We start from the raw sequence: 21,670 nt of genomic DNA, 5'->3' as shown, positions 1-21,670 counted from the left end.
GAAAGAGTGACTCCCCAGTGAAATTGTATTTTAAAAGTTCTAATCAGAGAGAAGCAAACAGGATGAACTGACAGGATAATAGTTAAGAAACTATTAGCAGTCATGAGGCCATGAGATACTGGACTAGGATGGTTAGCACTGAGGGATTTCAAAGGGAGGGATAGAAACAGAGAGAGAAAACAAAGCCAGAATAAACTGGGTTTATAAAAACAGGAAGAAGTAAAAACAAACAAACAAAAAACCCAACAAACTCAGTTGCATTTCTATACACTAATAATGAACAATCTGAAAAGGAAATTATGAAACAATTCCTTTTATAATAGCATCAAAAAGGATAAAATACTTAGGAATTAACCAAAGAGGTGAAAGACATGTATAATAAAAGCTACAAAACGTTGCTGAAAGAAATTAAAGACATAAATAAATAGAAAGACATCCCATGTTCATGGACTAAAAGACAATATCGTTAGATATGAGTTTTACCCAAAGCAATCTACAGATTCAAAAAAATCTCCACCAAGGGCTTTCCTGGTGGCTCAGTGGTTAAGAATCTACCTCCCGGGCTTCCCTGGTGGCACAGTGGTTGAGAGTCCACCTGCCAATGCAGGGGACACGGGTTCGTGCCCCGGCCGGGGAGGATCCCACGTGCTGCAGAGCGGCTGGGCCCGTGAGCCATGGCCGCTGAGCCTGTGCTCCGCAACGGGAGAGGCCACAACAGTGAGAGGCCCGTGTGCTGCAAAAAAAAAAAAAAAAAAAAAGAATCTACCTCCCAATGCAGGAGACACGGGTTCAAGCCCTGGTCCGGGAAGATCCCACATGCCATGGAGCAACTAAGCCTGTGCACCACAACTACTGAGCCTGTGCTCTGGAGCCCACACGCCACAACTACTGAGCCCGCATGCCACAACTACTGAAGCCCATGTGCCTAGAGCCTGTGCTCTGCAACAGGACAAGAAACCACAATGAGAAGCCCGCGCACCCCAATGAAAAGTAGCCCTCGCTGGCCGCAACTAGAGAGAGGCTGCGCACAGCAACGAAGACCCAACACAGCCAAAAATAAAAATAAATAAATAAATAAATTTATAAAAAAAGAAAAAAAGAAATATTCAAAATAGGTAAATCCACAGAGACAAAATGAAGATTACGGGTTGCTACAGGCTGGTGGGGACAGGGGTAGGGAATAGGGAGCAACTGCCTAAGGGGTACAGAGTTTCCTTTTGGGGTGATGAAGTGTTTTGGTGCTAAACAGAGGTGGTTGTACAACAATGTGAATGTAAATGCTACTGAAGAGTTCACTTTTAAAAGGTTAATTTTATGTTATATGAATTTCTCCTCAATTAAAAAAAATTGTTTAAAAAACCCACGTTGGTATACCACCCACTACAAGAGCTAAAATGAAAAAAAGACATAAATACCAACTGTGGCAGGGATATGGAACAACAGGAACTCTCATAAATTGGTGTGTATGCATACATCGGTTATAATTACTTCGGAAAACTGGCAGTAACCTACTAGAGCTGAATCATATGCACACCCTAGCACAATGCCTAGTAGGTGCTCAATAAATGTTTATTGATTGAACTAATGAAGTTCCCACTGTTTTTTTAGGCACTGTGCTCAGACCCTGGGACATAAAAATGAAAAGTCATGGTTCTCTCTCCTAATAAAGACATTTAAATAATTATAATAACAGTATACAGATGGCTCTCTGTATCTGTGGGTTTCACATCTGCAGATTCAATCAACTCCGGATTGAAAATAATCAGAAAAAAAATTCTAGAAAGTTCCAAAAAGACAAAACTTGAATTTGCTGCATGCTAGCAACTGTTTACACAGCATTTACATTGTATTTACAACTATTTACATAGCATTTACATTGTATTAGGTATTATAAGTAATCCAGAGATTAAAGTATACAGAAGGATGTACATAGGTTATATGCAAATACTACACAAATAAAGGGACTTGAGCATCTGTGGATTTGTGTGTCCTGGGGTTGGGAGCGGTGTCCTGGAACCAGTCCCCTCGGAATACTGAGGGGTGACCACATTTACACTGTAGGGGAGCACAGTGTATTGGTTTTAGAGTCAGACAGACCATTTAAGCCCTGGCTCCACTACTGACTAGTTAGCTATGATTACAGGCAAATCTGAACTTTATTTCCGTATCATTTCTGGAATTTCTTTTCTTTCTACTCTCACTCTACGGTTTCAGTCTACTGCTGCTAGAGTCGTCTTTCTAAAACAGAACACATTGGGAATTCCCTGGCAGTCCAGTGGTTAGGACTTGGAGCTTTCACTGCTGGGCCCTGGTTCAATCCCTGGTTGGGGAACTAAGATCCCACAGGCCGCATGGCATGCCAGAAAAAAAAAAAAGAAAAATCAGAGCACATCACCACCTCACTCCTTCCAGCTCAAAATCTAAAGATTCCCTACTACCTAAAATATAAAATGTAAACTTCTTAGTCTGGCATTCAAAAACTTGTATATTTTGTTACCTACCTGTCCTTCCAGCCTTAGGTCACAGTCTACTCCCACTGTGCTCTGGAAGCCAGACACAGTGTTCTGCCATCTTATCTTGAAATCTGGAACATGTTTTGAAATGTCTTACCTTGTGTCTTTGCTCAACATGTCTTTCTTCCAAGAATTCACTCTCCTCTCTACTTTGAGTATCTCTGAGTCATAAGAAAGTGATTTTCATGGTATATTGATAAAGGGTCTTCTACACGTAAGTTAGCTTAACCTATAGATTAAGCATGGGAGAGAATAAACTGATCACATTTATGGGAGTAGACTGAAAAAGCCAGGAAATAGCATTCAGCTAATCAGTAATATGATGTCGGACTAAAACTAGTAGCATATTAGTTGTCAGGAAGTGGAAAGGATTCTCAGATTTCAAAGCAACATCGATGTGATAAGATTCAAGGCAGAAGAGAGCAGGTGGTGTGGTAGCAGTCATTAATTATAAGGTACCTGGGCTTAACAAAAGACCCACTTTAAAGACTTATCAATTATCTTAGCATTCTTCAAATTGACTGTAAACTGTTGCCATTGTAGAAAGTTTCTAAGAAGAAAACAAATTTATAAATAAAAGTTAAAGTCAAATAGCCATCACAAAATAAATGACTGCTTAAAAAAAGTTTCTCAGCTATCTAGGAAAAAGTCTTAAGACATTATGAAACTAAATACAGTGTTAGAGAATATTAGTAGAATAACATATGCTGGTAATCACCCACCAGAACCATAAAACCACTAATTCTTTTAGAAAATTATCTAATTAAGGTTAATTTTATTGAAGGGCTACGATGTGTCTGCCACTTTTACATATGTTTCATTTAATTCTCATAGTATTCTTTGTTGTCTACTCACGTATGTACTTGAATATATGCATGAATGTGATACACACAAACTGATATATAAATCTGGTGTACATATTTCAGTCCACACAAAAGTAGTTTCTTACGTCGTGCTTTCATTTTATCTTAGTCTGTAAAACTGAAGACTGTGATATTCATTCTTTTTTCCCACTCAGAGAAAACTTCTATAACAAAATGAGTTACTAAGAATTTAATACAGCAGGACATAAAAATCTGCTGTATTGTTTACTTTTTACTGCTTAAAAGAAATGTGTCCTAGTTCAGGACTATCCAGTGCATACCGAAGCCATTAGGCTCCAATTGTGTGTGAAGAGATGAGGGTGGAAAAGAAAATCTGAGTGCAAATGGAAGCGTTGAAGAAAAGGGCAAGACAGTTGGGGGGACAGAAGAGTTCCTAAAATTGGTAACAGGATATGATGACATACTTGCACTTGGAGGCAAGCTTGAGAGCGGTGGCAAGGCCCCTAATTAGCTTGGCATGAGGAGAGCAGTTGCCAGTGGACCTCTTGCTGTATCAGAGACTACAGACACCACACTGGCCAAACCAGGAGGACAAACAAAGGGGACTCACTGCAGAAGAAATTAGAGGGCATTCTCAGATAATCAACAAAGCAGTAATCTCAGACCGAGTGACTTCTTTTTGGAGAGACAACTGGGAAAGGGGCCAGGGCCCAAAGAATGACTGACTAACAGTGGACTTCTCACAGACCCTGATGGGGAAGGGCTTAAAGTCAGAAATTTCTTTGGAAAAACTGAGAGATTTGACATCTTTTGTACTCTAGTGTTATCAAACAAGTTACCTCTAAAAGAATCTTACAAAATATAGGTGTTTAATATTTGTTGAAAGTGATTTTAGTAGACTTAAAACAGGATTTTAATAAAATAAGACTACCAGACACATAGATATCTCAGTTTTTCGGGCTCTCAAATATACTGGCCATTTTCTGTCTTGATGATCAAGAAAACCATGAAATGCACTTTTACACCATATAGTAAATCATTCATTGGGATGTCTTTTCTGATATCCAGTCTATAATAGTCAGAGACAATGTTTAAAAAGAGTTTTCCTTTTCTTCCTGAAGCTTTACTTAAGTGAGAAACAGCTTTAATACAAAGGGCCAATTCAGCAAAATATAAGATTTTCTAACAGGCAAAGTTCAAATTTATCTTTTGGAAAAGGCAGATATTCTAGATTTAATATGGCCATGGCCAAATTATTTTGAAAATATAATACACTTTAGAAAATGTATGTAAAACAATTTTATTAAAGGGTAAACTAATGAATGATGAAAATGTTCAGTGGCAAGCTGCTATTATCAACGATGAACACAAACAGTTAACTGCTGGGTAACAGACTGGGACCTTTCACCGGAGACTTCAGCTGTTATCAAACTAATTACATTAAAAAGCTTTTAAAATGAAAACCCTGTTCTTACAAATAAAACAGATCTATCTAGGCAGTTTTAGGTAGGTGACGATCTAGCAACAAAAAAGTCTCACCAATACTCCAATGTACTTAGGGATCGCTTCTTTTGGTTCTGTTGTTAAGACATGGGAAAGAAAATAATTTTGAATGGTTTAAAGTCATCTTGCTAGGAAAGTAACAGGAAGGTAAGATATTAAATGACTTCAGGATAATATAATAGGTGCCTTAATAATAGAGACAAACTGATAAAAAGAAGAAAGAAAACAGGCTGATATTTATATCCTCTATTTATCCCCTAAATACCAATAGTCAAATAATTTGCATAACTGTAGTGAATCTTGGAGACAGATGAAGGATGGCTGAATCAGACATACAGTAAAAGGTAAAGAAATGGAGTTTTCCCAAGGATAGTGGTGTGCTGGAGCCCACTTACACCAGCTCATGAGAGCCAATTGCCGAAGTTTCAGGAAGTGTATGAGCCAGTTATTAAACGTATCCATTATTAAAAATTAAATTATATAAACTTTTAATTAAATTATACTAAAAAAGGTAATAGTCAAAATTCATTGCTTCCTATTTTACATTTTATTATTATGTATCCTTTGAGGATATTCACATCTAGTGTATCTACATATGGAAATATTACAGAATGGTAAACTACTGCTCCACATCTTTTCCCAACTCCACTTTCAGTGACTTCATGTTGATAATTTCAAATCAGCCATGATGAGAGTAAATTACCAGTAAATTTGGCAAATGCTACAAATTGAGGCTTCTTTTTTCCCTCCAAAGAATCAATTTTAAAAAATTCACCAACCTACCAGTACCATGGGGTATTCTAAAACTATTTATAAGGATGGCTGGTTTAAAAGCAGTAACACTGTGAAATACTTAAGAAACTACCTGAAAAATCACTGATGACAAATAGGGAATATTCTCTTAAATGCTACTAAAATATAAATTACATCAATCCTGGAATACTCCAGAATATAAATAAATGACTTTTTATTTTATAAAGAAAAATATGCCACCCATCTTTGACTGCTATGACTTTGGGGGTTTAATTTCGGTTTGGAGTCACTCTAAACAGAAATGAAGAGGATGTGGCATTAGGGCAGAATAAGAAACCACCAAGAGTCGTTGTTGAATACTTCGCAGGCCCATGCTCACAGCTCTAAGTGTTACCATCAACATTTTAAAATAGGAACAGCATTCTGGAAGTTGTTTTCCTGATGAAGACACATGCCCTTTTCCACTTAAATAACTTTCTCTTGTTTACATTCACACACCTACTCAAGCATCTCTTTTCTGACGATAATCTGATTTTGTTTCTGTTGTTTTCATTTACTCACTTTTCTGTACTCACCATAACTCTTTCAAAACATTAAGTTTTTGTGTATATGGAATAATGTGAAACTGAGGAGGGCAGCCATGTTTCTTAGAACTTCAGGGTTTTTCCAAGATGCCTTGCCTCATGGGGTGAGGAAGAGGCCATACGGATGGGACTCTAGCCTCCCTCATTCTGACATTAACCAGAGAAGCTCAGCCTTTAGTAGCTGTCTTTCATATATTGGGGTTATGTGTAAAATGTCACTAGGAAGGAAGGAAGGAAGGAAGGGAGGGAGGGAGGGAGGGAGGTGGAAAGAGAAAAGAAAACCAGTGTGTTAGAGAACTTAGGTACGCCAATGTTTGAGTGTGTGTGTGCATATGCATACATGTGTACCACCTGTAATTATGCAAGGTGTGTTTGTGTGTGTTTTGGGAGGAACAGGTATAGGTAGATTGGGTCTATTCATCGTTAAAACACAAGTGCATTTTTGACTGAATTATATGCATTATATTTTATATATACACCTACACAAAGATCTAATTGATTTAAATTACTGATATTCGAGGTTTTTTTAAATTAAAATTTAAACTTACAGAGTATGTAGATAATCTAGGTTTTAAAGGGAACAAGAAAACAATTCTAAGTTTTGAATCTTCACATAATTACATTATATATGTTTTAAAAAATAATTTCATGTGTTGTATATTTTTTATAAAACAAGGGCAACACTATCTCTCAAAACAAATAGAAACAAAGAACACTTTACAGAGATAAATAAAATGAGAAGTCCCTGAGATAGTAAATTTTTAGACAATAAAACACATTGCTGGTTGGAATACTGTCTTTTCAAGAATATAGCCAAACACCTTTCAAACGAAATCGTCTTTCAAGTTTGAAAAGGGAAAATAAATAAATTCATTGATTTAAATTACTAGAAATGCATTTACTTTAAAGACCTTTTCTTTTCTTTTTTCCTACAGCAAGTAAATCAATCCAAGAGTAAAGTGCAATAATGACTTTAAGACAAGGGTTCAAGGAAGATGAAATACTGGCTGTATGGAAGATGTGTGTTCCACAGACTTTGTTCTGAGGTCTTCCATCCCAATACTAATCAGGCCCCATCTAGCTTAGTTTATGAAATCTGACATGGGTACAGCCTATGGCAATAAGGATGCAGGATAGTGATTTTATTTCTTATTTTATTCATTGCAGCCCCAGGGAGAGAGATAACGAGAACAGGAATGAAATCCAAGTCTCCTACATAAAACACTGCAGAACATTACCACTAGGTCACCAGAGGGAAAAAGAAGAAACTATTTTATTTTAGAAGAGTTTATTTGTTATAGTATTTATGGTGGAAAATTATTTTGTTTGACTTACCAATGACTCATTAAAACCTCACTTTTATTAATCATATATTTGTGGATTGTTTTCGCACAAAAAATGTTTGACATCTGCTCATTGGACTTAAAATACTTAACTACATTGTTTCAGAAATTGAAAAAAAAATTACTATCACCAACTTAACTTATAATGTTGGGCAATTATAATCAGAAATAACTTTTCATATTTCACTTTTTATCTAATATTCCTACTATTTGGATATTTGTCATCTTTTACTTATTGCTTTAAAGTGCTACAGGCACTGCCACTAATGAAAGCTGTGGCAAATTCTGGGAGAAATTACCTGGGTTTGACCCTTTCAAGAGCTTAAGAAGGTTAAGAAATTCCATAGATGGATTCATGCCTAATATACTTATACTGGTTGAGCCATGTAAAATTCCTGATATTTGAATGTTTTTACCCTAAATAACAACAATTGCATATGATTGAACTAAATATTGTAGAGTGCCCCTGATAATCAAACACCCCTTGCAAAATGGAAAAAATGTTACCAGCGTTCTTGTGAGAGTTAAATGAGCAACTCAATGTTCAGTAGGACACAGGACAATATCTGACACAAGGTATCAAGAATGATGATGAAAATGATAAAATTTGTATTTCCCCTATTTGACATGGAATTATCAGTAAAGTCAACAGCTAGCTTTCTGCTATGGTATTTTCCTTATGCAATTTGTCTATATGAGCTACACAGAGGTACAGCCTCTGTCTATGGTCATTTGCCACCATGTCATATGCCCAGGGTAACCATTCCTAGAAGTTCATCTCTCCATTACATCATTTTACAGCAATATTTTGTGAGAGCTTACAAACATGGTACTTAAAACCTTTCCAAATATATACTGGACAAAACAAAAACGAGTTAGGGAGATTATTGGAGAAGTTCTTGAACAAAGTTAGTCAACTTCTTAATACAAACAGCAGAGAGGTCAACTGGGACATATATTTCTCTTCATTTGGTTTCTACTAATAAAAGGACAAAAAAATTTTAATGTAGATGAAAACTTTGAAAATGACAGGAAGATCCCAAAGAAGGCTAGAATAAAAGGAAATTTTTGGTTTAGGGTTTCTCAGTTTACAAAATGTTTTAACATACATACTTTTATCTCTAAGGTAGAAAGATCAGATAATTTCACACTCTTTGTATGGTGTTAAGTAATAAGAAAACAAAAACCCGGATCATATAGGTAATAAACAGTGATGCTAAAACTAGAACTTAGGTCTTCAAATCTTAAGAATCCAGTATTTTGTCTCCCACTCCCCCCATTATTATGGTCTCTCAGCAGAAGTCACCATGATAAATTACTCTGGACACTTGATCAATTTAACAAGTATCTAACAGAGTATAAGGTGTGCACATTTCTACGGTCAGTTCAACCAAAGAAACCATAGGTAAAAATTCTAATGAGAAAAGAATACAGGCTTTGAAACAAAGGAATCCAGGAAATGAAATGCTGTATCATCACATAGTTCTACACACAAAAAACTCCTGTATGACTTCATTTTAACTACTTACATATGCAATGGCCTTATTTACAAATGTCAGTTTCTCAGGTACTGGGAGTTAGGGCTTTAACATATAAATTTTAAGGGGACACAGCTAAACACATAACACACAAAATACACACACAAAATAGATAAAGTAAAGGGTCAAAGGTCATTTTATTGTCTGGGGAGTAGCAACAGAAACTCATGCAAGACTATAATAAGAGGCATATTGAATACTACATATTACCCACAAAAGGAAGACTAAAAGAGTGTATAATGACATCAAGTTTATAGAAAGGAGAAATGGAAATTTAAAATTAATCCAAAAGAAAGCAAGAGAGGAAACAGATAAAGAGGGACAAATAGAAAGCAAATACTAAGATGATAAATTTGAACCCCAAAATATCACTAATTATACTAAATATAGATGAATTAAATGCTCATCCTAAATTCCTAAAATGGTAAACTTAAAAAAACTATATGCAAACAGAAGGCAGTAACAGAAAGATATCTGGAGAATACCTATCTTTTAGGAAAATAAACATGAGTTGAAGAGGAAATCACAAGGAAAATTAGACTGTTTCAAACTGAATGAAAATGAATACATAATATCAAAATTTGTGGGATACAGCTAAAATATAAATATATAAATATTAAAAATACCAAATATAAAGCTCTACATTTAAATAATTCAGTGTCCAGAAAAAACTTACAGCATTAATACTTAGAAAAGAAGGGAGTTCTCAAATTAATGACCTAAACGTCCACCTTAAGAAACTAGAAAAAGGGACTTCCCTGGTGGTTCAGTGGTAAAGAATCCGCCTTACAATGCAGGGATGCGGGTTCAATCCCTGGTCAGGGAGCTAAGATCCCACATGCCCCAGGGCACCTAAGCCTACACACCACAACTACTGAGCCCGTGTGCCTCCACTAGAGAAGAGAAAACCCGTGTGTCACAACTAGAGAGAAGCCTGTGTGCCGCAAAGAAGAACTGATGCAGCCAAAAATAAAGAAAATAAATAGATAATAAATAAATAAATCTTAAAAAAAAAAAAAGAAACTAGAAAAAGAGCAAATTAAACCCCAAATAAGTAGGAGACAGGAAAAAATTAATAGCGGAAATCAATGAACACAAGACTAAAAAACAACAGAGGAAAATCAATGAAACCAAAAGCTGATTTCTAAAGAAAATCAGTAAAATGGATGTACTTCTAGAGACCCTGACCAAAAATAAAACAGAATCTGACACGGTGCTTGCCTGGTGGCACAGTGGTTCAGAGTCTGCCTGACAATGCAGGGGACACGGGTTCAAGCCCTGGTCTGGGAAGATCCCACATGCTGTAGAGCAGCTAGGCCCGTGAGCCACAACTAGTGAGCCTGCGTGCCTGGAGCTTGTGCTCCGCAACGACAGGCCGCGACAGTGAGAGGCCCGCGCACCGTGATGAAGAGTGGCCCCCACTCGCCGCAACTAGAGAAAGCCCACGCACAGAAACAAAGACCCCAAAATAAATAAATAAAAATTTTAAAAAATTGCAGTCCCCAACACCCAGTATTTCCTCCTTCCCCCTCCTTGTTCTCTTTAAAAAAAAAAAAAAAAATGAAAAGAAGACACAAATTACCAGTATCAGAAATGAAAGAGACATCACTACAGATATTAATATGATAATAAGGGAATATTATAAACAACTTATTCCAGTATATTCAACAACCTGGATAAAACAGTCAAATCCCTTCAAAAAGAAAAACAGCCAAAGCTACCTTAAGAAAAAAATAGATGGAATTCCACACAAATGCTTGTGGAAAAGAGAAGAGGAAGGAACACTTCCCAATGCATTCTATGAGGCCAGTATTACCTGATATGAAGAGGACACAGACATTAAAATATAACAAAATTGTAGACATATCCTTCATGAAAGCTACTAGGACTAATAAGTGAGAATGGCAAAGTTACAGGATAAAAGGCTAATATACAAAAATTAATTGTATTTCGATATACTCGTATCAGAAACTGAAATTAAAAATACAATTCAGAATAGTATAAAATGTGAAATATTTAGGTATAAATTTGACAAAATATGTTCCTAAGAGAAATTAAAGGAGACTTAAATAAGAGATATACATGTTAATGGATCAAAAGACTCAATACTGGGACTTCCCTGGTGGCGCAGTGGTTAAGAATCTGCCTGCCAATGCAGGGTACATGGGTTTGAGGCCTGGTCCGGGAATATCCCACATGCTGCGGAGCAACTAAGCCTGTGCGCCACAACTACTGAGCCTGCTCTCTAGAGCCTGTGTTCTGCAACAACACACCTCAAGAAGCCACCTCAACGAGAAGCCCACGCACTGCAACAAAGAGTAGCCCCCACTTGCCGCAACTAGAGAAAGCCTGTGTGCAGCAACAAAGACCCAAGACAGCCAAAAAAAAAAAAGACTCAGTATTGTTACAATGCGAAATCTCCCCAAATTTATCTACAGATCAATTCAACTGCAATAAAAATTCCAGCAGAATCTTTTGTACAAATTGACAACTTGATTTTAAATTTTATAAAGAAATGTAAAGAACTAGAATAGCCAATACAATTTTGAAAAGAAGGTAACAAATGGAGGATTTATACTATCTGATTTCAAGGCTTATTATCAAGACAAATTGTACTGGTGTAAAAATAGACATACAGATTAAAAAAACAGAATAGAGCCCAATAATAAACCAACACATATACAGTCAATTATTTTCAACAAAGGTCCCATGCCAACTGAATGGGAAAAGTATAACTTTTTTAACAAATGGGGCTACTGGATATCTAAATGTCAAGCAAACAAACAAAAACCACCTCAACGCTTGCCTCCCACTATATACAAAAATTAACTTGAAATCTCACAGACCTAAATTTAAGAGCTAAAATTGTAAAACTTCTAAATGGAAACATGGGAGAAACTCTCAGTAACTTTGGGTTTGGTAAAGACTTCTTAATTAGGACAGGAAAAGAACTTAGTATAAAAGAAAATATTTAATAAACTGAACATCTGAATCTAAAACTTTTGTTCTTCAAAAGACACTATTACTAAAATAAAAAGCAAGTTAGGGTGCTTCCCTAGTGGTGCAGTGGTTAAGAATCTGCCTGCCAATGCAGGGGACACAGGTTCGATCCCTGGTCCAGGAAGATCCCACATGCCATGGAGCAACTAAGCCCATGCGCCACAAATATTGAGCCCATGTGCCACAACTAGTGAAGCCCATGCACCTAGAGCCCATGCTCCGCAGAAAGAAAAGCCACCACAATGAGAAGCCCAGGCACCGCAACGAAGAGTAGTACCCATTTGCCACAACTAGAGAAAGCCCGTGCGCAGCATCGAAGACCCAACGCAGCCAAAAATAAATAAATAAATAAATAATTTATATATTAAAAAAAGCAAGTTATAAACAAGGAGAAGATATCTGCAAAACATATAGGTGACAAAAGTGTTCAAAATATGTAGAGAACTTTAAACTCAATAATAAGACAAGCATGGGCCATAGATTTGAAGAGAGACTTCATAAAAAAGATACTCTAATGAAAAATAAACAGATAAAAAGATGCTCAGCATTATTAATCATTAGAGAACTGCAAATTAGAATCACAATGAGATAGTCCTACACATCCACTAGAATGGTAAAAAGAGTGTTAACAGCAAAGGTTGGCCAAGATGTGGAGCAACTGCAACTCTTACACATTGCTGGTGGGAATGTAAAATTAATAGCCACTCTGGAAAACACTTTGGCAACTTTTAAAATATTTAGATATACACACATCACACCTTCCAGTCATTTTACTGCATGCTATTTACCCAAGAGAAATGAAGGCATAAGTCCATACAAAGACATGTACAATGAATCTTCATAGAAGACTCATTTATAATGGCCAGAAACTAGAAACAAATCAAATGTCTATCAACTAATAAATTAAAAAAACTGTAGTGTATCCATACAATAGAATATTACTCAGCACTAAAAAGGGAAAACTATAGAAACATGAATAAATCTCACAACAGAGTATGCACTGTATGCTCCTATATACATAATATGTTAGATCATGCAAACCAACCCACTATGGATTATTATTCAGTGATAAAAAGAAACAAACTACTGATACACTCAAACACTTGGAGGTATCTTAAGGGCATAATGTGAGTAAAAAAAAAAAAAAAGTCAATCTGAGCACCTAAATCTATAAAGCAAATATTAACAGAATAAAGGGAGAAATAGACAGCAATACAATAATAGTAGGAAACATTAATACCCCACTTGTATCAATGGGTAGATCATCCAGACAGAAAATCAATAAGGAAGACTAGCCTTAAATGACATGTTAGACCAGACTGAATTAATAACATATACAGGGCATTCCATCCAAAAGCAACAGAATACACATTCTTCTCAAGTACACATGGATCTCCAGGATAGATCAGATGTTAATTATCCCGCAAAACAAGTCCTAAATTTAAGAAGATTGAAATCATATCAAGCACCTTTTCCTACCACAATGGTATTGACATTAGAAATCAATTACAAGAAGAAAGCAAAACTCACAGATGTATGGTGATTAAGCATATGATCATCTGAATAGATGCATTTGACAAAACTTGACAAAAACATTCATTTATGGTAAAAACTCTCAACAAAGTGTGTACAGAGGGAATGCACCACAACATAATAAAGGCCGTATGTGACAAGCCCAAAGCTAACATCATATTGAACACATGAAAAGATGCTCAGCATCACTAATCAACAGGGAAATGCAAATCAAAACCATAATGAGATATCATCTCACACTTGTTAGAATGGCAATTATCAAAAAGACAAGAAATAACAAGTGGTGGCAGGGATATGGAGAAAAGGGAACTCTTGTGCACTGTTAGTGGGAATGTATATTGGTCCAACCACTATGGAAATCAGTACAGAGATTCCTCAAAGAATTAAAAATAGAACTACCATATGATCTAGAAGCTCCATTTCTGGGTATTTATCCAAAGAAAGTGAAAACACTAATTTGAAAAGATATATGCACCCCAATGTTTCTTGCAGACTATTTACAATAGCCAAGGTATGGAAAGGACTTCAGTGTCCTTTGATGCATGAATGGATATAGAAAATGCGACACACACATCCACAGACACACACAGGAATATTATTCAACCATAAAAAGAAGGAAATCTTACCATTTGTGACAACATGGATGGACCTTGAGGGCATTATGCTAAGTAAAATAAATCAGGTAGAGAAAGACAAATACCAGATGATCTCACGTTTTTAGAGGAATCTTAACAAAAACAAATAAAAACCAAGAAAACTAAGCTCAAAAAAAAAAGAGAACATACTGTTATTTTTTCTTTTTTTTATAACTTTACTTATTTATTTGTTTTTATTTTTGGCTGTGTAGGGTCTTCGTTGCTGTGCTCGGGCTTTCTCTAGTTGCAGTGAGTGGGGGCTACTCTTTGTTGCGATGCGCGGGCTTCTCATTGCAGTGGCTTCTCTTGTGGCGAAGCACGGGCTCTAGGCATGCGGGCTTCCATAGTTGTGGCTCACAGGCTCAGTAGTTGTGGCTCATGGGCTCTAGAATGAAGGCTCAGTATTTATGGTGCATGGGCTTAGTTGCTTCATGGCATGTGGGATCTTCCTGGACCAGGGCTGGAACCCGTGTACCCTGAATTGGCAGGTGGATTCCTAACCACTGCACCACCAGGGAAGGCCCAGACTGGTTTTTATAAGAGGTGTGGCTGTGGCAGTGAGGGGTGGATGAAATGGGTGAAAGGGTATGAATAAGTAAGTCATGGGGATGTCATGTACAGCATGGTGACTATACTTAATAACACTGTACTGCATATTTGAAAGTTGCTAGGAGAGTAGATCTTAAAAGTTCTCATCACAAAATAAATTTTTGTAACTATGTGTGGTGATGGGTGTTAACTATACTTACTGTGGTGATTCCTTTGCAATCCATACAAAGTCGAGGGACTTCCCTGGTGGCGCAGTGGTTAAGAATCTGCCTGCCAACTCAGGGGACACAGGTTCGAGCCCTGGTCCCACGTGCCACAGAGCAACTAAGCCCATGAGCCACAACTACTGAACCTGCACTCTAGAGCCCGTGTACCACAACTACTGAGCCCGTGTGCCGCAACTACTGAAGCCCACGTGCCTAGAGCCCATGCTCCGTTAACAAGAGAAGCCACCGCAATGAGAACCCTGCGCACCGCAACGAAGAGTAGCCCCCTCTCGCCACAACTAGAGAAAGCCCGCGCACAGCAACAAGGACCCAACACAGCCAAAAATAAATAAATAAAAAATACATACAAAGTTGAATCATTATGTTGTAAATATGAAACTATTATGTTATATGCCAATTACACCTCACTAAAAAAAAGAAAGGAATAAAAACGGAAAGGCATTAAAAAATGTCTACCTCAAGAGGTCACACAATGAATGATTCCGTTTATATAACGTTCTCAAAATGACAAAACTCCTGAGAAAGAATAAATTAATGGTTGTCAGAGGTTAAGGACAGTGGGAAGGTGATGGGTGTGAATATAAAGAAGCATGAGTGATGTATTTATGTTCTGTATCTTGACTAGTTCTATATCTTTATTGCAGTGGTTGTTACATTAATCTACACATGTGATAAAATGGCATACAACTATACACAGCCATTGTACTTAATGTCAATTTCTTGGTTTCGAAATTGTATTGTAGTTACATAAGATATAACTATCAGGGCAAACTGGGTTAAAGGCACATTAGAATTCTGTGTACTATCAAATCATATCAAATCAAATGGCTTTAGGAAAGCAAGGTGGTTTACTGTTAGAAAAACAATCTATGTAATTCATCTCATTAACAAAATAAAGGTTAAAAAGCTATAATCATCATAGCTGACACAAAAAATATTTGATAACATTTGATAACATTCATTTTTAATAAATAAAAATTCTTAGCAAATCTAGGAAGAAATTTTGATTTTTAAAATTCACAGTGTGACGTTAACAAAAATGGCAGAGTAAGGAACTCCAAACCTACTCTCTTTATAAAAGCAACAAAAAAAAAGATCAGAATCTATCAGAATCAAGTTTTTCTAAGCTCTGGAAATTAATCAAAGGCTTGCAGTACTATGGGTAACATATACTAAAGAAAGGCAGCTGATTCTTGATAAGAACAGCAACCTCTGGGCTACATTAACTTACCCCAGTCTTGTTCCTGTTCCACAGCTCAGCACTACCTATGAAAATAACAACCATATTCTTGATTGTGGAGGGAGCAGAATGAACTAATTTTCAAGGAACTGTAATCATTTGTTTTGATCTGTTTCGTGGCTCCTTGGAAGATCAAAAGGCTTGTCTTTATTTTGCCTAACTGAAAACTGGCCTAATGCTAAAAGCTCTTCCCTGGGGGCATTCTGGGAAAATGGTTACTGTCTAGTATCTTAGCCACTGCTTCCTGAGGCAACAGAAAAAAGCTGGGCAAACAACAGATTAACCAAAAAGCTTGAGAAGAAAGGCTGAGGAAAAAGATGCTCTGAGAATCTAGGCCACGTGCACGCTCAAGGCTGTGAGCATGGTCAGAAAAGACCTGAGAAGGACTTAAGTTCTCACCTGCTGTTGATCTTGAGGCTCTCTGGAAGCAGAAAGTAAAAGCTAAGGCAGAACTGTCAACTGCCTGACTGGGTGTGGAAGCTGAGCCCCAATACATACACAGAGCCCACGGCAAAGACTGGAAGAAATTTTGGCTACAGGCATTCAAGGAAATCTCTGTCCAATTATTAGCGGGTAACTAAGCTAATTGAATAGAGACTTCGGTGGCTACACAAAACAAAAGAAACAGAGTTTGTAGAATTAGTACAGAAAAGTCTGTAAACAAACAAACAACAACTACAATAAGCCAAACATAACAAATCCTGGAAAGGGGAGAGAATCTGATTTTTTCAGAGTCGCAAATAATAACAGTCACAATACCCAGTCTTCAACAGGAACAACGATAACGGCCATACCTGCAAAGAAACAATATAGTATGGCCCAAATAAAGAAAAAATAAATAGAAACTGTGCCTGAGGAAGACCAGACATTGGAATTTCTAGGCAAAGGCTTTAAATCAGCTATTTTAAATATTCAACAAGCTAAAGGAAACCATGCCCAAAAAACTAAAGGGAAAGTACGAGAACAATGTGTCACCTAGTTGAGAATAAATCAATAAATAGGTAGAAATTATTAAAAGGAAAAAAATAGGAATTCTGAGGGTGAAAAGTGCAATAACAAATTAAGAATTCACTAGAGGGGCTCAACAGCAGGTTTGAACAGGCAGAAAAAGAATCAGCAAACTGACAAATAAACTCACTGAGATTATCTGGTCTGAAGAACAGAAAGAAAAGAGAATTAAGAAAAATAAGCAAAGCCTCAGAGGCCTGTGGGATACCATTAAACATATCAACATATGCTTAATACGAGTAACAGACAGGCGAAAGGAGGAAGGGGAAGGGGGGTGAGAGAGAAAGAGAGAATATTGGAAGAATAATAGTCAAAACTTCTAAAATTTGAAGCTCAATGAACTCCAAAAGGATAAATTCACAGGAATCCACAACTACATACATCACAATCAAACTGATCAAAAGCTAAAGACAAAGAAAGAATCTTCAAAACAGGAAAGGACAAGTAACTCATCATGTACAAGTGATCATCAATAAGATTAACATCTGATTTCTAATCAGAAACCAGAAGGTAGTGGGATGATGTACTCAAAGTGCTGAAAGAAAAGAACAGTCAAACCAAAATTATTTATCTGGCAAAACTATCCTTCAAAAATGAAGGAAAAATTTTGACATTCCCAGATAAACAAAAAGTGAGAGAGTTTGTTGCTAGCAGTCTGGCCCTACAAGTGCTTAAAGGGACTCCTTCAGAATGAAATGAAGGGACATTAGACAGTTACTCAATGGCATATGAAGAAATAAACACCAGGATAGGTGTTTTTGTATTTACACAGGTAAATATAGAAAACAGCATAAATGTAATTTTTGTTTGTAATTCTTTTTTAATCGCACTAAAAGACAACTGCATAAAGCAAGTTACAAATCTAAGTTGACAGGCACACAATATATACAGATTTAATCTGTGACAATAACACATCATATGGCGGAAAGTTTAACACTACTGAAGCTAAGTTGGCATTAATCCTAACTAGATGGTTATAAATTAAGATGTTAATGTAATCCCTAGAGAAACCACAAAATATATGTCTGAATAAAGACCTGTATGTGAATGTTCATAGCATTTTTAACATAGTCCCAAAGTGGAATCAAACTAAATATCCATTAGCTGAAGAATGGATAAACAGTATGTGATATATCTATGATGGAATATTATTTAGCCATAAGAAGAAATGAAGTACTGTTAAATAACACAACCCTGAATACTCTATGCCAAGCAAAACACAAAAGGCCACATACTGGGGAAAAAAAAAAAAAGGCCACATACTGTATGATACCAATTATGTGAAATGTCTAGAATAGGCAAATCCATAGACAGAAAATAGATTAGCAGTTGCCAGGGAAGGGGAGAGAGGAGAATTGGAGCTAACTGCTAACAAGTAGAGGGTTATTTATTTATTTTTTTGGTGTGATGAAAATCTTGAATTAGATAGTGGTGATGGTTGCACAACATAGTGAATAGACGACAACCACTGAACTGTATGCACTTTTAAATGGTGAATTTTATGTCATGTGAAGTGTGTCTCAGTAAAAAATGCTACAGAAAGCCTACAGCTTATATCACATTTAACAGTTAAACAATAAAAGAATATATAATTTTAATAATGAAATAAAACTTTTAATAAAGAAAGTTTTGAGATTGGAAATGAAACAGAGATACTTATTATATCACTTTTATTCTACATGCACTAGAGATCCTTAGCACAAAAGAAAAAAAAAGTGTAATACTCAGAGAAACTGTTAAAATTAAAAAATAAATTTAGCAAGGTTGCAGGACACAAGGTTATTATACAAAAATCAGTTGTATTTCTATATAGCAAATATAATTGGAAAGTGAAGTTTAAAAAAACAATATCATATATAATGCCATCTAAAAACACTAAATGACCAGGAATAAATTTTTTTTAAACGTGCAGTATATACAGACAAAAACCTGTAACACATTAAAAATAATTTTTTAAAGACCTATATGAATGGATTTATTCATGGGTTGTAGAGTCAATACCATCTGGATGCCAGTTCTTCCAAAATTAATCTATATATTCAGTGTAATCCCAATTGAATATCTAAGTTGAATAATTTGTGGAAAATGGCAAGTTACTTTAAAAATTTATATGTGAGGGCTTCCCTGGTGGTGCAGTGGTTAAGAATCCGCCTGCCAATGCAGGGGACACGGGTTCGAGCCCTGGTCCGGGAAGATCCCACATGCCGCAGAACAACTAAGCACGTGTGCCACAACTACTGAGCCTGCGCTCTAGAGCCGCGAGCCACAACTACTGAGCCCACGAGCCACAACTACTGAAGCCCGCGCACCTAGAGCCCGTGCTCCGCAACAAGAGAAGCCGCTGCAATGAGAAGCCTGCGCACCACCAGGAAGAGTAGCCCCCGCTCACCACAACTAGAGAAAGCCTGCGTGCAGCAACGAAGACCCAACGCAGCCAAAAATAAAATAAAATAAATTAAAAAAAATTATATGTGAATGTAAAGTGGCAATCTTATAGGAGGAAAACTAAGTTGGAAAATTACTATACCAGATATCTAGAACATAGCTACAGTAATTAAGATTGTGTGGTATCAGCACAAGCATGGAGAAATAGATTAATGGAACAAAGCAGAAAGTCTAGAAACAGACCACATGGTTATGGACACTTGTTCTATAATAAAGGTGGCATTTGCAGAGCTGTAGGAAGCAGTCTTTTCTTTAACTGGTATTGGGTCAGTTGGTTTGGAAAACTTTTCAAAAAATATTAAACTTGATCATTACTTTACAATAAACACAAATATAAAGTCCAGGGGATTATGAATCTAAATGTAAAAAGTAGAATACTAAAGCTTCTAGAAAAATTTGGAAATATCTTTATGACTGCAAAGTGGGAAAAGATTTCTTAAACACAACACAAACATCAAATAAAGAAAAGGAAAAGACTGATGACTAAAATTAATAACTCTGGTCATCAAGACACCATTAAGAGAATGAAAAGGCAAGCCAAAGTGGGAGAAAACGTGCAAAGATTCACTTCTGAAATACATTAAAAACCTCTTTACAAATCAGTACGAAAAAACACAGGCAACCCAATAAAAAAAAAGACTTGGAAAGGCATTTCACATAGGAGAATATCAGTGTCCAATAAACATAAGAAAAAGTGTTTAAACTTATTCATCAAAGGTTATGCAAATTAAACCATGATTAAATATGACTACACACCTAACTCTATGGTTAAAAACATAAAAGACTTGACCCAGTGTTGGCAAGGATGTAAAGTAATTGAAGTTTTCAGATCCTGTTGCTGAGCTATAAATTGATACAAACATTGAAAAAAAAAAAGTATTCAGAATTATTTACTAAAGCTGACCCTGCAACTTAACTCCAAAAGTAGAAATTTACACATACGTGTACTGAAAGTATAATAGTGTGCAAAGGAAACTTACTCATTATAGTCAAAAACTGGAAACATCAATCTCCAACAAAAATAAATTGTGCTATATTTCTAAATGGATTATACAGCAATGAAAATGAACAAATTACTGCTACACACAATAATGAATAACTATCACAAATACTATATGAATAGAGGAAAGCAGATGCAAAATAGTACATATGGAATGTGTTATGGACTGAATGTCTGTGTCTGTCCCCCCATCCATATGTTGCAATCCTAACCCCCAATGTGATGGTAGTAGGGGGTGGGGCCTTTGGGGGTTCCTTAGGTCATGAGGGTGGAGCCCTCATGAATGGGATTAGTGCCCTTATGAAAGAGACCCCAGAGAGCTCTCTCACCTCTTCCACCATGTGAGGATACAGCAAGAAGACTGCTGTCTATGAATAGGAAGAGGGCCCTCAACAGACACCGAATCTGCCGGCATCTTGATCTTGAACTTCCTAGTCTTCAGAACTGTGAGAAATAAATGTTTGTTGTTTAAACCACCCAGTCTATTATATTTTTGTTACAGCAGCCTGAATGGACTAAGACAGGACGATTCCAGTTATAAACTTCAAACAGCAGGAAAAACTAATCTATGGTTAGAAGTCAGGATAATCATTATCTTTGTAGAAGAAAAGAAAGGTAGTGACCAGGATGAAGCATGAGTGTGGCTTCTGGACACTGGCAGTGTTCTATTTCTTGATCTTGGCAATGGTTAACTTGATTTACCATGTGATAGTTTACTGAGCTGTACATCTATATTTTATGTACTTTTCAGTATGTATTTTACTCAATTAAAACAAAATTTTAAAAATTTACCTGTTTTTTCTGTGTTCTGTTTTTGTTTTCCAGCCAATCATCCATTTGTTCCTCAATTTCTTCTATAGAAGTTCCATGATCATAAGATTGAATATATGTACTTTCTAAAGGCGTATATACAGGAAATTCAGGTTTTGGTTTTTTTACTTTAACTTTCTTCTGCTCTAAAAAAAAAAAAAATGT

At 36.3% G+C, this 21,670-nt stretch overlaps 1 protein-coding gene across 1 annotated transcript in view; it reads right to left on the bottom strand.

The window, feature by feature from the left end:
- Nucleotides 1-21,670, bottom strand: part of DNAJC1 (DnaJ heat shock protein family (Hsp40) member C1) — a 196,636-nt gene that overhangs the window by 63,088 nt on the left and 111,878 nt on the right. Inside the window, exon 8 of the mRNA XM_007454169.1 lies at nt 21,488-21,651. Within this exon, the coding sequence (XP_007454231.1) occupies nt 21,488-21,651 (164 nt within the window). The remainder of the gene's footprint in view (nt 1-21,487; nt 21,652-21,670) is intronic.

Source organism: Lipotes vexillifer, unplaced genomic scaffold (assembly GCF_000442215.2).
Source record: "Lipotes vexillifer unplaced genomic scaffold, Lipotes_vexillifer_v1.1 scaffold316, whole genome shotgun sequence".
Taxonomy (NCBI): Eukaryota; Metazoa; Chordata; class Mammalia; order Artiodactyla; family Lipotidae; genus Lipotes; species Lipotes vexillifer.
This window is presented reverse-complemented; position numbering and strand designations above follow the sequence as displayed.